The following is a 13,595-nucleotide window of genomic DNA, read 5'->3' on the forward strand; positions in this document are numbered from 1 at the left end:
AATCACGGAAAACCTAAATCAGGATGGCCGGACGCGGGATTGAACAGTCGTCCTCCCGAGTGCGAGTCCAGTGTGCTAGCCACTGCGCCACCTCGCTCGGTAGCAGAAGCGTACGGAAGTATGGAGTGAGAGTAGGAATTACTGTCTCGTAAGTAACCACTCGTTGCTTTCAGCGACTGCAGAAACCTGTGCAAGATGGCAGTGAAAGCTGTTGTTATCATTTCCTGTTTACAACATTTCGCCTATCCTAATGGTTCGCACGTTTCCCTACCAGATGACAAGTGAGTGTTGTCGATTCTGACAAGGGAACCTCCCCATCGCACCCCCCTCAGATTTAGTTATAAGTTGGCACAGTGGATAGGCCTTGAAAAACTGAACACAGATCAATCGAGAAAACAGGAAGAAGTTGTGTGGAACTATGAAAAAATAAGCAAAATATACAAACTGAGTAGTCCATGCGCAAGATAGGCAACATCATGGCTAATGTGAACATAGGAGCGCCGTAGTCCCGTGGTTAGCGTGAGCAGCTGCGGAACGACAGTTCCTTGGTTCAAGTCTTCCCTAGAGTGAAAAAACTTTTTTTTTTTAAGTTATGATCTGTCCGTTCGTTCATTGACGTCTCTGTTCACTGTAATAAGTTTAGCGTCTGTGTTTTGCGACCGCACCGCAAAACCGTGCGATTAGTAGACGAAAGGGCGTGCCTCTTCAATGGGAACCGAAAACATTTGATCGCAAGGTCATAGGTCAACCGATTCCTCCACAGGAAAACACGTCTGATATATTCTATACGACACTGGTGACGGTATGTGCGTCACATGACAGGAATATGTTGTCGACCCACCTAACTTGCACACTTGGCGAATGGGTAAAAAGATTCTTCTACCTTGCCGATTTAGGTTTTCTTGTGAATGTGATAATCGCTCCCAAAAAGTGATGAAAAGATAAGAGTTTGTCACATAAACTGCAACAAAAGAATGCAACAGTTTCACAGTCGCACAGTTTTCCCTCTGCTCTGCCATAACATATGTTTTTAACGTTTTCAAATTTTTCCGCGTGTAGACCATCAAATCCTGCATATGTCCAAGGAAATCTGAACATGTCCTGGAATATTGGAGAGCGAATTTGATTATGTGTGAGTGCCTGAACTTTGATAATTGTCTGAAAATAAGAAGTTAAACGTTTCACTCGAGGGAAGACTTGAACTAAGGACCTCTGGTTCCGCAGCTGCTCACGCTACCCACGGGACCACGGCGCTGCTGTGTTCTCACTCGCCATGATGTTGCCTATCTTGCGCATGGAGTACTCAGTTTGTATATTTTGCTTATTTCTTCAAAGTTCCACATAACTTCTTCCTGTTTTCTCGATTGATCTGTGTTCAGTTTTTCAAGACCTATCCACTGTGCCAACTTATAACTAAATCTGAGGAGGGTGCGATGGGGAGGTTCCCTTGTGAGTACCAATAGAGAAAATATTCTACACAAATTAAATTGGAACAAATAAGCCCTCGGTCACAAATATTAAGTCAAAATTGACCTGGTTTCGACGCTACTATGAGCGTCGTCTTCAGAATTAGACTAACTGTTCTATAACATATTAGGTATATAGTAAATTAATAAAATTAAAGTACTGAGTGGAAAAGCTGCAGTACTTAACAGTCACATATTAAAAAAAGATCTAAGCCGGAAAGGCGACGTCATGAACAGTTGTGAGATGGCGAGCCACTAAGGGTTGCAACCCTTGTCCACAGTATGAGCAGCCCTTAGCGGCTCACCATCTCACAACTGTTCATGACGCCGCCTTTCCGGCTTAGATCTTTTTTTAATATGTGACTGTTAAGTACTGCAGCTTTTCCACTCAGTACTTTAATTTTATTAATTTACTATATACCTAATATGTTTTAGAACAGTTAGTCTAATTCTGAAGACGACGCTCATAGTAGCATCGAAACCAGGTCAATTTTGACTTAATATTTGTGACCGAGAGCTTATTTGTTCCAATATAATTCTGACACGGTCACTGAACCTTAGCAGCTATGTTCAAAGTATTCTACATAAAGTTTACCAGAGGCTTCATACCCACTAACACGAGAGAAAATGTTCCACGTAATGCTAGTTTCATGCAAATCTATAGTGTGGAACTCTGTGCAATCGTCCAAACCCTGAAACCAAGTCACGTAATGAGTATTGTCCTTCATTTTTAACTGAAATTTCACTACAGTGCGTAGCTTCTGCCCCACCGCCATGGAATCCGCTACCTGCGGAAACAATGATTGTACACTTCTACATCTACATGACTACTCTGCAATTCACATTTAAGTGCTTGGCAGAGGGTTCGTCGAACCACAATCATACTATCTCTCTACCATTCCAATCCCGAACAGCGCGCGGGTAAAACGAACACCTAAACCTTTCTGTTCGAGCTCTGATTTCTCATATTTTATTTTGATGATCATTCCCACCTATGTAGGTTGGGCTCAACAAAATATTTTCGCATTCGGAAGAGAAAGTTCGTAAATAAATCTCGCCGCGACGAAAAACGTCTTTGCTTTAATGACTTCCATCTCAACACGCGTATCGTGTCTGTCACACTCTCTCCTCTACTACGTGATAATACAAAACGAGCTGCCCTTTTTTGCACCCTTTCGATGTCCTCCGTCAATCCCACTTGGTAAGGATCCCACACTGCGCAGCAATATTCTAACAGAGGACGAACGAGTGTAGTGTAAGCTGTCTCTTTAGTGGACTTGTTGCATCTTCTAAGTGTCCTGCCAATGAAACGCAACCTTTGGCTCGCCTTCCCCACATTATTATCTATGTGGTCTTTCCAACTGAAGTTGTTCGTGATTTTAACACCCAGGTACTTAGTTGAATTGACAGCCTTGAGAATTGTACTATTTATCGAGTAATCGAATTCCAACGGATTTCTTTTGAAACTCATGTGGATCACCTCACACTTTTCGTTATTTAGCGTCAACTGCCACCTGCCACACCATACAGCAATCTTTTCTAAATCGCTTTGCAGCTGATACTGGTCTTCGGATGACCTTACTAGACGGTAAATTACAGCATCATCTGCGAACAACCTAAGAGAACTGCTCAGATTGTCAGCCAGGTCATTTATATAGATCAGGAACAGCAGAGGTCCTAGGACGCTTCCCTGGGGAACACCTGATATCACTTCAGTTTTACTCGATGATTTGCCGTCTATTACTACGAACTGCGAACTTCCTGACAGGAAATCACGAATCCAGTCTCACAACTGAGACGATACCCCATCGGCCCGCAGCTTGATAAGATGTCGCTTGCGAGGCACGGTGTCAAAAACTTTCCGGAAATCCAGAAATACGGAATCAACCTGAGATCCCCTGACGATAGCGGCCATTACTTCGTGTGAATAAAGAGCTAGCTGCGTTGCACAAGAACGATGTTTTCTGAAACCATGCTGATTACGTATCAATAGATCGTTCCCTTCGGTGTGATTCATAATGTTTGAATACAGTATATGCTCCAAAACCCTACTGCAAACCGACGTCAATGATATAGGTCTGTAGTTCGATGGATTACTCCTACTACCCTTCTTAAATACTGGTGCGACCTGCGCAATTTTCCAATATGTAGGTACAGATGTATCGGTGAGCGAGCGGTTGTATATGATTGCTAAGTAGGGAGCTATTGTATCAGCATAATCTTGAAGGAACCTAATCGGTATACAATCTGGACCTGAAGACTTGCCCGTATCAAGTGATTTGAGTTGCTTCGCCACCCCTAAGGTATCTGCTTCTAAGAAACTCATGCTAGCAGCTGTTCGTGTTTCAAATTCTTGAATATTCCATTCGTCTTCCCTGGTGAAGGAATTTCGGAAAACTGCGTTCAATAACTCCGCTTTAGCGGCACAATCGTCGGTAACAGTACCATCGGCACTGCGCAACGGAGGTATTGACTGCGTCTTACCGAGTGTGTACTTTACATACGACCAGAATTCCGCAGCATATTGCGAAACTGGACAGCAATGCTTAATACACTATTCGATAATACATCTTCTTCGAACCTCTGAAATTACTCAAATGATCTTGCGTGGCTACACGGGTATCAGGGGCTGTGTGGCGCCCACTGGGCGGTTTTTTTTAGGTTACAGGGTCTCGGGAAAACACAAGATGGGCTTCAGTCACAAAGGGTGCAGGCCGAACACAGGAAGAACGTACATACCGGAACATTTGGTATAACAGTTGTGAATTGTCGTAGCTGTGTTGGGAAAGTACCACAGCTCCAAGCGCTAATAGCAAGCACTGATGCTAAAATCGTTACAGGCACTGAAAGCTCGCTAAAGCCGGATATAAGCTCAGCCGAAATTTTTGCGAAGAACCTAGCGGTGTTCTGAAAAGATAGGCTAAACACGGTTGGCGGTGGCGAGTTTGTTGCTGTCAGAAGTAGTTTAACTTGTCGCGAAATTGAAGTAGACACTTCCTATGAGTTAGTATGGGTAGAGGTCATTGTTGGCAACTGAAATAAAATAATTGGATCCTTTTACCGACCTCCCAATCCAGATGATACAGTTAGTTGCTGAAAGGTTCAAAGAAAACTTGTGTTTCATTTCAAACACGTACCTGACTCATATGATTATAGTTGCTGGTGACTTTAATTTATCCTCGATGTGTTAGTGAAAATACATGTTTAATGCCGGAGTTATGCATAAAAATATCATCCGACATTGTGCTAAACGCATTCTCTGAAAATTATTTGGAACAGTTAATACATGAGCCCACGCGAATGGTAAACGGTTGTGAAAACACAGTTGATCTCTTAGCAACAAATAATCCTGAGGTAATAACGAGCATCAAAACGGATGCAGGGATTGATGAACACCGGGTTGTCGTAGGGAGACTGAATATTGTACCCGCCAAATCCTTCAAAAATAAACGAAAAATATGCCTATTCAAGAAAGCAGATTAAAATTCACTTCTTGCCTTCTTGAGAGACCACTCCTTCCAAATTAAAAATATAAATGTAGACCAGATGTGGCTTGAATTCAAAGAAATAGTATCGGCAGCAATTGAGAGATTTGTACCAAACAAATTAACAAACGCCGGACCTGATCCTCCTTGGTACACAAAACGGGCCAGGCCACTGTTGCAGAAACAACGAAACAAACATGCCAAATTTAAACAGACGTAAAATCCCCGACATTGCCGATCTTTTACAGATGCTCGAAATTTAGCGCGGACTTCAGTGCGAGATGCCTATAACAGTTTCCACAACGAAACTTTGTCTCGAAACCTGTCAGAAAATCCAAAGAGATTCTGGCCGTATGTGAAGTATGTTAGCGGCAAGAAACAATCAATGACCTCTCTGCGCAATAGCAATGGAGATACCATCGAAGACAGTGCAGAGCTCCTAAACACAGCCTTCCGAAATGCCTTCACAAAAGAAGACGAAGCCAATATTCCAGAATTCGAATCAAGAACAGCTGCCAACATGAGTAACGTAGATGTCCTCGGAGTAGTGAAGCGACTTAAATCACTTAATAAAAGCAAGTTTTCTGGTCCAGACTGTATACCAATTAGGTTCCTTTCAGAGTATGCTGATGCATTAGCTCCCTACTTAACAATCATACACAACCGTTCGCTCGACGAAAGATCCGTACCCAAAGTCTGGAAAGTTGCACAGGTCACACCAATATTCAAGAAAGGTAGTAGGAGTAATCCACTAAATTACAGGCCCATACAGTTACAGTCGATATGCAGCAGGATTTTGGAAAATGTATTGTGTTCGAACATTATAAATTACCTAGAAGAAAACGGTCATTTGACACACAGTCAACACGGATTTTGAAAACGTCGATCCTGTGAAAGACAACTAGATCTTTATTCACATGAAGTGTTGTGTGCTATTGACAGGGGATTTCAGATTTATTCCGTATTTCTGGATTTTACGTGACTGACAGAGCACTGCCTTTGAAGAAGACGGAAAGTGGACATGCATAAGGTTGATCAAAAATAAAAGTGTACATAAGTAAAACTATTTAAAAGCCTAGCATTTGGCTGTCTCAGCTTTCCTAAGCTTCGTATGAGGCGCCGATACAAGTGGGCAGCCTTGGCTAGTATTATTTTTTTGCCTAGTTAAGGGTATGGAAGTCAAGATCTGACAAGCACTAAAAAAAACTTATATATATGGTTCTCGGGCGAGACGTCGGATGTCATAGTGAAAACTCCACAATATTTCATCAGCGCAACTGGCCGACATCTTCAGATAGAGCACCTTTGAAAATGATGAAAAGTCGAAATGCGTCAGGTTGATGAAAAATAAAGGTATGGTCAAGATATAAGTAAAATTATTAAAAGCACATCTGGATGGCCGAGTCGCCTCACAGCATTTTGATGGAAATTGCAGCAAATGCTAGGCTACTAGTAGCGTGAGACCCTGCATGTGGGGTTGAGGTCGTAATAGTGATATGTTTTACTACATCTAAAAGCTTCGACAAGTCAACGCAGTATGGAAACATGGAAAATGGTGTAAGACATCGCGGTCTCCTGACCTTCATTGCTTACATATTCCGCCCTCACAATCGTATTCCGCACATCAAGACGCTTCATTCGAACCCAAACGCGATAAGATAAAGTCATTGTTGTATGAATTCATGTAAACGATATTCAAATAACAAGTAAATCGCAAAGTGCGCACCGAGGTTGAAATACTCGAGGCTGGCGTACACACACGCACATTCAAGACACAATGGTCACAAAAGCTTTTAGTTCGGGAGAGGCAAACCGTGCGCCAGGAGGCTGGTCACTTCTAAGGACGAGTCAGCCTATCTACGTCGGCCGGTGACCACCCATAGAGCAGACAGCATTTGCCCGAATGAAAGGGAGAGCGACCCCGTGTTCGGCTTAAATGCAAAATCCGCTACATTGTGTGGGAGCGCCCAGCCTACACATTCTTTACAAACATAGCATGCAGTTTCAGACGTTTTCACAGGGAGACAGTAAACGCCAAACGCTGATGCTACAGATTTCCGGATTGGTCGCCTTGAACGAAACGTCATTCTCCCGTTTTAGAAGAGCAATTCTGATTGGCAGACGATATTCCTGACACCTTGAGCTGAAGGAGAAATGGAAGAGACTGATAGATATACCCCATTACATCTGGCGTGGAGAGGGGCTGTTCCGTTGCCGCTCTTGGAGGGAGAACACGTAACGAGAGCGTGCGCGCTCGTACGTGTACTCAGTGAGGAACAAGTCTCTCCTCAGTACTTCACTGGGAGAGCACCTCTGTCGAGAGCGTATCAGAGAGCGACTCTATATTGAGTCCTTGTGATTAAGCATTGTTCACTGTGTTGGCCACCACACTTATTGTGCGGTGTGAACAGACAGAGTTATAGTTAAATGCCTTTGAGCGAATTTTTGAGTGGCATCGTGGTGGACTGGTTATCTGACCGGTGTACCACGCCAATAGTTAGAGACTAGGGGTGAATAGGAGTCCTTGACTTCATCAAGGCATAGGGAGAGTTTGATTGGCGAAGGTCATTCCAGATAGAACAAGAGTTATCTTATTTGTCAGCAGCGAGTGGCGCAGACAGCAGTCATCGCAGCTTACAGTATTGAGCGCTACAGCTCTTGCGAGCCCCATATTTCCTCCACAACAGTACACTTTGCTGCATTTCACACGTGACAGCCTCGACCGTACCTAGCAACATTCTAACGGATAATTATTCAAGTTGAGTAGGCGCAGCTCTCAGCCATTCTGCCAAGTCAATAACAATATTAAACTTTGTATAGAAATTTCATTAGCGAATCCTATCCTTAAGAGGTAATTTCACATTCCGAAAAGAACCCGGACATAACTTGTTCAGTTCATAACTAAAAGTGCCATTGTGATTTCTCAGAATTGTTGCAAAAAAATAATAATTTTCGTTAGTTTCATGTTTTTCTTATGCTAATTAGCACTACTCCAGTACCCAATTATCCCACTAGTTACGTAAGAACTTTTGTGAACTTTTGTGTCATTTCCTTACAGCGGATGACTCCAGAAGATATTTATTGCTGAAAGTTTTTCAGGCATTTCTCTTTAGAACCTTAGGAGCGTCTGTCTGACTTCTGTAGTAGTGTGGGGTGGAAATTGCATCTTGCAGGAGCCACAGGGTAAAGGGTACATCTCAGATTAATCTGTTGCACAGAATGACAGAATAGCACCCACACATTGCTCACAATGGAAAAGTGGGATTATGTTGCAGGCCTCATTGACTCTTGCTGCTACATACTACAATCCTTCAGGTGGTGGAAAATGAAGACATAACAGCCCACCCGGATAGCCGTGCGCTCTAACATGCTGCTTCCCGAACGGGAAGGGATGCCGGTCCATGGCACGAATCCTCCTGGCAGATTAGTGTCGAGGTTCAGTTTGCCGGCCAGCCTGTGGATGGTTTGTAAGGCGGTTTTACATCCACCTCGGCAAATGTGGGCTGGTTCCCCTTATTCTGGCTCAGTTACACTGTGTCGGTAATTGCTGTGCAAACACCATTTCCATGTATGCGTACACCATAATTACTCTACCACACAAACATTTGGGGTTACACTCTTGTGCTATGAAACGTTCCTGGAGGAGTCCACTGGGGGCCTAACTGCACAATAGCCCTCGGTTCGGTGTGGGGCGACGGTGGGGTGGGTAGACTGCTGGGTCTGTTGTGGGATTGTGAACCACTGAGGGCTACAGTAGGACGAAGTCTGTGCATCGTTTCTAGGTCCCCAGTTTCATACATACATATAGACATACACGAAATACCAAGTCTGCATCTTCAACCTCTATAAATGTGGTGAGATGCATCATTATTAGAAGCAGCAATGCCACCAAACAACTAAGTGCTACAGTTTATAAGGAGATGTAACATCACCTATACATCGTGGAGAACAAGGCCTGAGCACTCATCTGCCTGGCTACAAACTGCACTCGTCAGTGTGTCTGTTTCTGTGCTGAGCAGTACATGTTTGCGCCTACCAGAAAGAATTACACCAACTTAATATACTACCAATTTATCCTCCAATGAGAGGGTTGATGTCAAAACCTATACAACGGCAATATAAGAGAACTAATGACTGCAAATAAGGATGGGTTGCGTGAAGGTCAAAACAATTTCTTAAGCTGTAATAACCTTCGCTTTTCCATGATTTTCTAAGCAAATCTTAACTGTTTATAAACATACTTCAATACAGAGATTCGATGAACTTCTTAGGAGAAGGCAATGACAGGTCTTGAGCTATAAGAAACGGTCATCGATTACGTTGTAGTCTAGAGAACTGGCACATCTTAGGATGTGAGAGACCTTTTAGTCCAAAAAATGACTCTGACAAGGGAACCTCCCCATCCCACCCCCCTCAGATTTAGTTTTAAGTTGGCACAGTGGATAGGCCTTGAAAAACTGAACACAGATCAATAGAGAAAACAGGAACAAGTTGTGTGGAACTATGAAAAAAATAAGCAAAATATACAAACTGAGTAGTCCATGCGCAAGATATGCAACATCAAGGATAGTGTGAGCTCTGGGGCGCCGTGGTCCCGTGGTTAGCGTGAGGAGCTGCGGAACGAGAGGTCCTTGGTTCAAGTCTTCCCATGAGTGAAAAGTTCAATTTTTTATTTTCAGTTTATGTGACAAACTGTTATGTTTTCATCACTTTTTTCGGAGTGATTATCACATCCACAAGAAAACATAAATCGGGCAAGGTAGAAGAATCTTTTTACCCATTCGCCAATTGTACAAGTTAGGTGGGTCGACAACATATGCCCGTCATGTGACGCACATGCCGTCACCAGTGTCGTATAGAATATATCAGACATGTTTTCCCGTGGAGGAATCGGTTGACCTATGACCTTGCGATCAAATGTTTTCGGTTCCCATTGGAGAGGCACGTCCTTTCGTCTACTAATCGCACGGTTTTGCGGTGCGGTCGCAACACACAGACACTAAACTTATTACAGTGAACAGAGACGTCAATGAACGAAGGGACGGATCATAACTTTGCGAAAATAAAGAAAGAAAACTTTTCACTCGAGCGAAGACTTGAACCACGGACCTTTCGTTCCGCAGCTGCTCACGCTAACCTCGGGACCACGGCGGTCTTGAGTTCTCACTATGCTTGATGTTGCCAATGTTGCGCATGGACTACTCAGTTTGTATATTTTGCTTATTTTTTCAAAGTTCCACACAACTTCTTCCAGTTTTCTCGATTGATTTGTGTTCAGTTTTTCAAGGCCTATCCACTGAGCCAACTTATAACTAAAATTGAGGGGGGTGCGATGGGGAGGTTCCCTTGTGAGCACTATGGGACTTAACTTCTGAGGTCATCAGTCTCCTACAACCTAGAACTACTCATAACTAACTAACCTAAGAACATCACACACATCCATGCCTGAGACAGGATTCGAACCTGCGACCGTAGCAGTCGCGCGGTCCAGACTGTAGCGCCTAGAACCGCTCGGCCACTCGAGCCAGCGACCTTTTAGTCTTGAAAACACATAGCCATATAGGTGGGGAGCACAAACGTGGCCGCACAGAGTGGCCGTACGGTTAGAGGTGCCACGTCACGGATTGAGCAGCCCCTCCCGCTGGAGGTTCCGGCACGGATGTGTGTGTTGTCCGTAGCATAAATTAGTTTAAGTAGTGAGTGAGTCTAGGGACTGACTGCCTCAGCAGCTTGACCCCTTAGGATTTCACACACATTTGAACACATGCGAACACAAACGTGTGGTTCGTCTTGTGCTTACCTGGTTGATGGTGGCGGATCAGAAAGCATCCGACTAACTTCGATGACATGTTCGAGATGGTTCCGCATCATGTCTGCCCATCCCTTCGTGCCCATCACGTGGAGGTTGGCCTTTATGAAGGCGACGGCGGCCGCTGTGAGTTTTGGGCACGAATGCCTCACTGCGAGCACGGCCGAGGCCGCAGCGTTCTCGACACAGAGCTGTGCGACCACCTGCTGCTCACAGACAGCCTTTAGGGCAGACAAGCCGTACTTATCAGCGGCTGCGAGCAAGAGCGGGGCCATGCCAGGCAGCTCGGGGGCCTGAAGGGTGTACATGTAGGCCAGCAGCTCCCTCAGCACCGGCCCCTCCACGTCTGTGATTGTGACGTGGCCGCTGCTGGCCTCCAGCGTGTCATGCTGGAACATTGCCTGGAACACGGGGCTCCTGGCAGCCAGCACTGTCCTGTGGGCAGCCAGCCGTGTCTCGCCCGCCACTAATATCACCACGGCGCCTTCCCCCGCATCTAGAAGGGCGCCCAAGTTCACGGCGGCGGTAAGCTGAACCTCGTTAACTGCTGCCATTGTAGGTGATGCTGAAACAAGACGTCACTGAGCAACCATCGGTCCTTAGAGAACACCAACATTTCCTATTTGATACAAAAAAATTGTTCAAATGGCTCTGAGCACTATGGGACTTAACATCTATGGTCATCAGTCCCCTAGAACTTAGAACTATCTAAACCTAACTAACCTAAGGACATCACACAACACTCAGTCAACACGAGGCAGAGAAAATCCCTGACCCCGCCGGGAATCGAACCCGGGAACTTGGGCACAGGAAGCGAGAACGCTACCGCACGACCACGAGCTGCGGACCCTATTTAATATACATTTGTACTTTAATGAACCAACAGTTGGGAAGTGTAGCCCATCACAAGACTGTTACAATACTTCGACATCCTACCTGCGATTGATACTACAGGTGAACAGCAGTAAATCTTCAACAACACAATGATCAGTATTTCCCCATACTATTGCAGCACCCTTGTTTTACTCAACAGGTACACTATGTGATCAAAAGTATCCGGACACAAGCAAAAACTTACGCTTTTCATATTAGATGCATTGTGCTGCCAACTACTGCCATACTCCATATCAGCGTCTCAGTAGGCGTTAGACATCGTGAGAGAGCACAGGAGGCAGCTGCATGGTAGTGGGGGCTGTGTGGAAGGGACTGGGCGGTTTTTTAGGTTAGAGGGTCTCAGGGAACCAGGGAACCACAGAAGGGACGTCCGTCGAAAAGTGGGCAGGTAAAACACAGTAAGGTAGTTGTAGAAACGATTGGTATTGTAGTTGTAAATTGTCGTAGTTGTGTTGGGAGAGAACCAGAGCTCCAAGCCCTAAAAGAAAGCACTGAAGCTCTCCCCGATGTTATTCAATCTGTATATTGAGAAAGCAGTGAAGGGAACAAAAGAAACATTTGGAGTAGGTATTAAAATCCATGGAGAAAAAATAAAAACTTTGAAGTTCGCCGATGACATTGTAATTATGTCAGAGACAGCAAAGGACTTGGAAGAGCAGTTGAACGGAATGGACAGTGTCTTGAAAGGAGGATACAAGATGAACATCAACAAAAGCAAAACAAGGATAATGGAATGTTGATGTTGTTGTGGTCTTCAGTCCAGAGAGTGGTTGGATGCAGCTCTCCATGCTACTCTGTCCTGTGCAAGCTCCTTCATATCCCAGTACCTACTGCAACCTACATCCTTCTGAATCTGCTTAGTGTATTCATCTCTTGGTCTCCCTCTACGATACTTATCCTCCACGCTGCCCTCCAATGCTAAATTTGTGATCTCCTGATGCCTCAGGACATGTCCTACCAACCGATCCCTTCTTCTAGTCAAGTTGTGCCACAAACTTCTCCCCAGTCCTATTCAATATCTCCTCATTAGTTACGTGATATACCCACCCAATCTTCAACATTCTTCTGTAGCACCACATATCGAAAGCTTCTATTCACTTCCATACATGGCTACACAAATACTTTCAGAAACGACTTCCTGACACTTAAATCTATACTCGATGTTAACAAATTTCTCTTCTTCAGAAACGCTTTCCTTGCCATTCCCAGTCTACATTTTATATCCTCTCTACCATCATCAGTTATTTTGCTCCCCAAATAGCTAAACTCCTTTACTACTTTAAGTGTCTCATTTCGTAATCTAATTCCCTCAGCATTACCCGACTTAATTCGACTACATTCCATTATCCTCGTTTTGCTTTTGTTTATGTTCATCTTATATCCTCCTTTCAAGACACTGTCCATTCCGTTCAACTGCTCTTCCAAGTCCTTTGCTGTCTCTGACAGAATTACAATGTCATCGGCGAACCTCAAAGTTTTTATTTCTTGTCCCTGGATCTTAATACCTACTCCAAATTTTTCTTTTGTTTCCTTTACTGCTTGCTCAATATAGAGATTGAATAACATCGGGGAGAGGCTACAACCCTGTCTCACTCCCTCCCCACCCACTGCTTCCCTTTCGTACCCCTCGACTCTTATAACTGCCATCTGGTTTCTATACAAATTGTAAATAGCCTTTCGCTCCCTGTATTTTACACCTGCCACCTTTAGAATTTGAAAGAGAGTATTCCACTCAACATTGTCAAAAGCTTTCTCTAAGTCTACAAATTCTAGAAACGTAGGTTTGCCTTTCCTTAACCTATTTTTTAAGATAAGTCGTAGGGTCAGTATTGCCTCACGTGTTCCTACATTTCTATGGAATCTAAACTGATCTTCCTCGAGGTCGGCTTCTACCAGTTTTTCCATTCGTCTGTAAAGAATTATCGTTAGTACTTTGCAGCT

The 13,595-nt window shown here is 44.2% G+C and overlaps 1 protein-coding gene across 1 annotated transcript in view; it reads right to left on the bottom strand.

Annotated features, from left to right (window-relative positions):
• The window catches only part of LOC126426574 (speckle-type POZ protein-like), a 32,906-nt gene extending 21,592 nt beyond the window's left edge, over positions 1-11,314 (bottom strand). Inside the window, exon 1 of the mRNA XM_050088472.1 lies at positions 10,752-11,314. Within this exon, the coding sequence (XP_049944429.1) occupies positions 10,752-11,314 (563 nt within the window). The remainder of the gene's footprint in view (positions 1-10,751) is intronic.
• Between the last annotated feature and the right edge of the window lie 2,281 nt (positions 11,315-13,595).

The sequence above is a fragment of the Schistocerca serialis genome, chromosome 11 (assembly GCF_023864345.2).
Source record: "Schistocerca serialis cubense isolate TAMUIC-IGC-003099 chromosome 11, iqSchSeri2.2, whole genome shotgun sequence".
NCBI lineage: Eukaryota > Metazoa > Arthropoda > Insecta > Orthoptera > Acrididae > Schistocerca > Schistocerca serialis.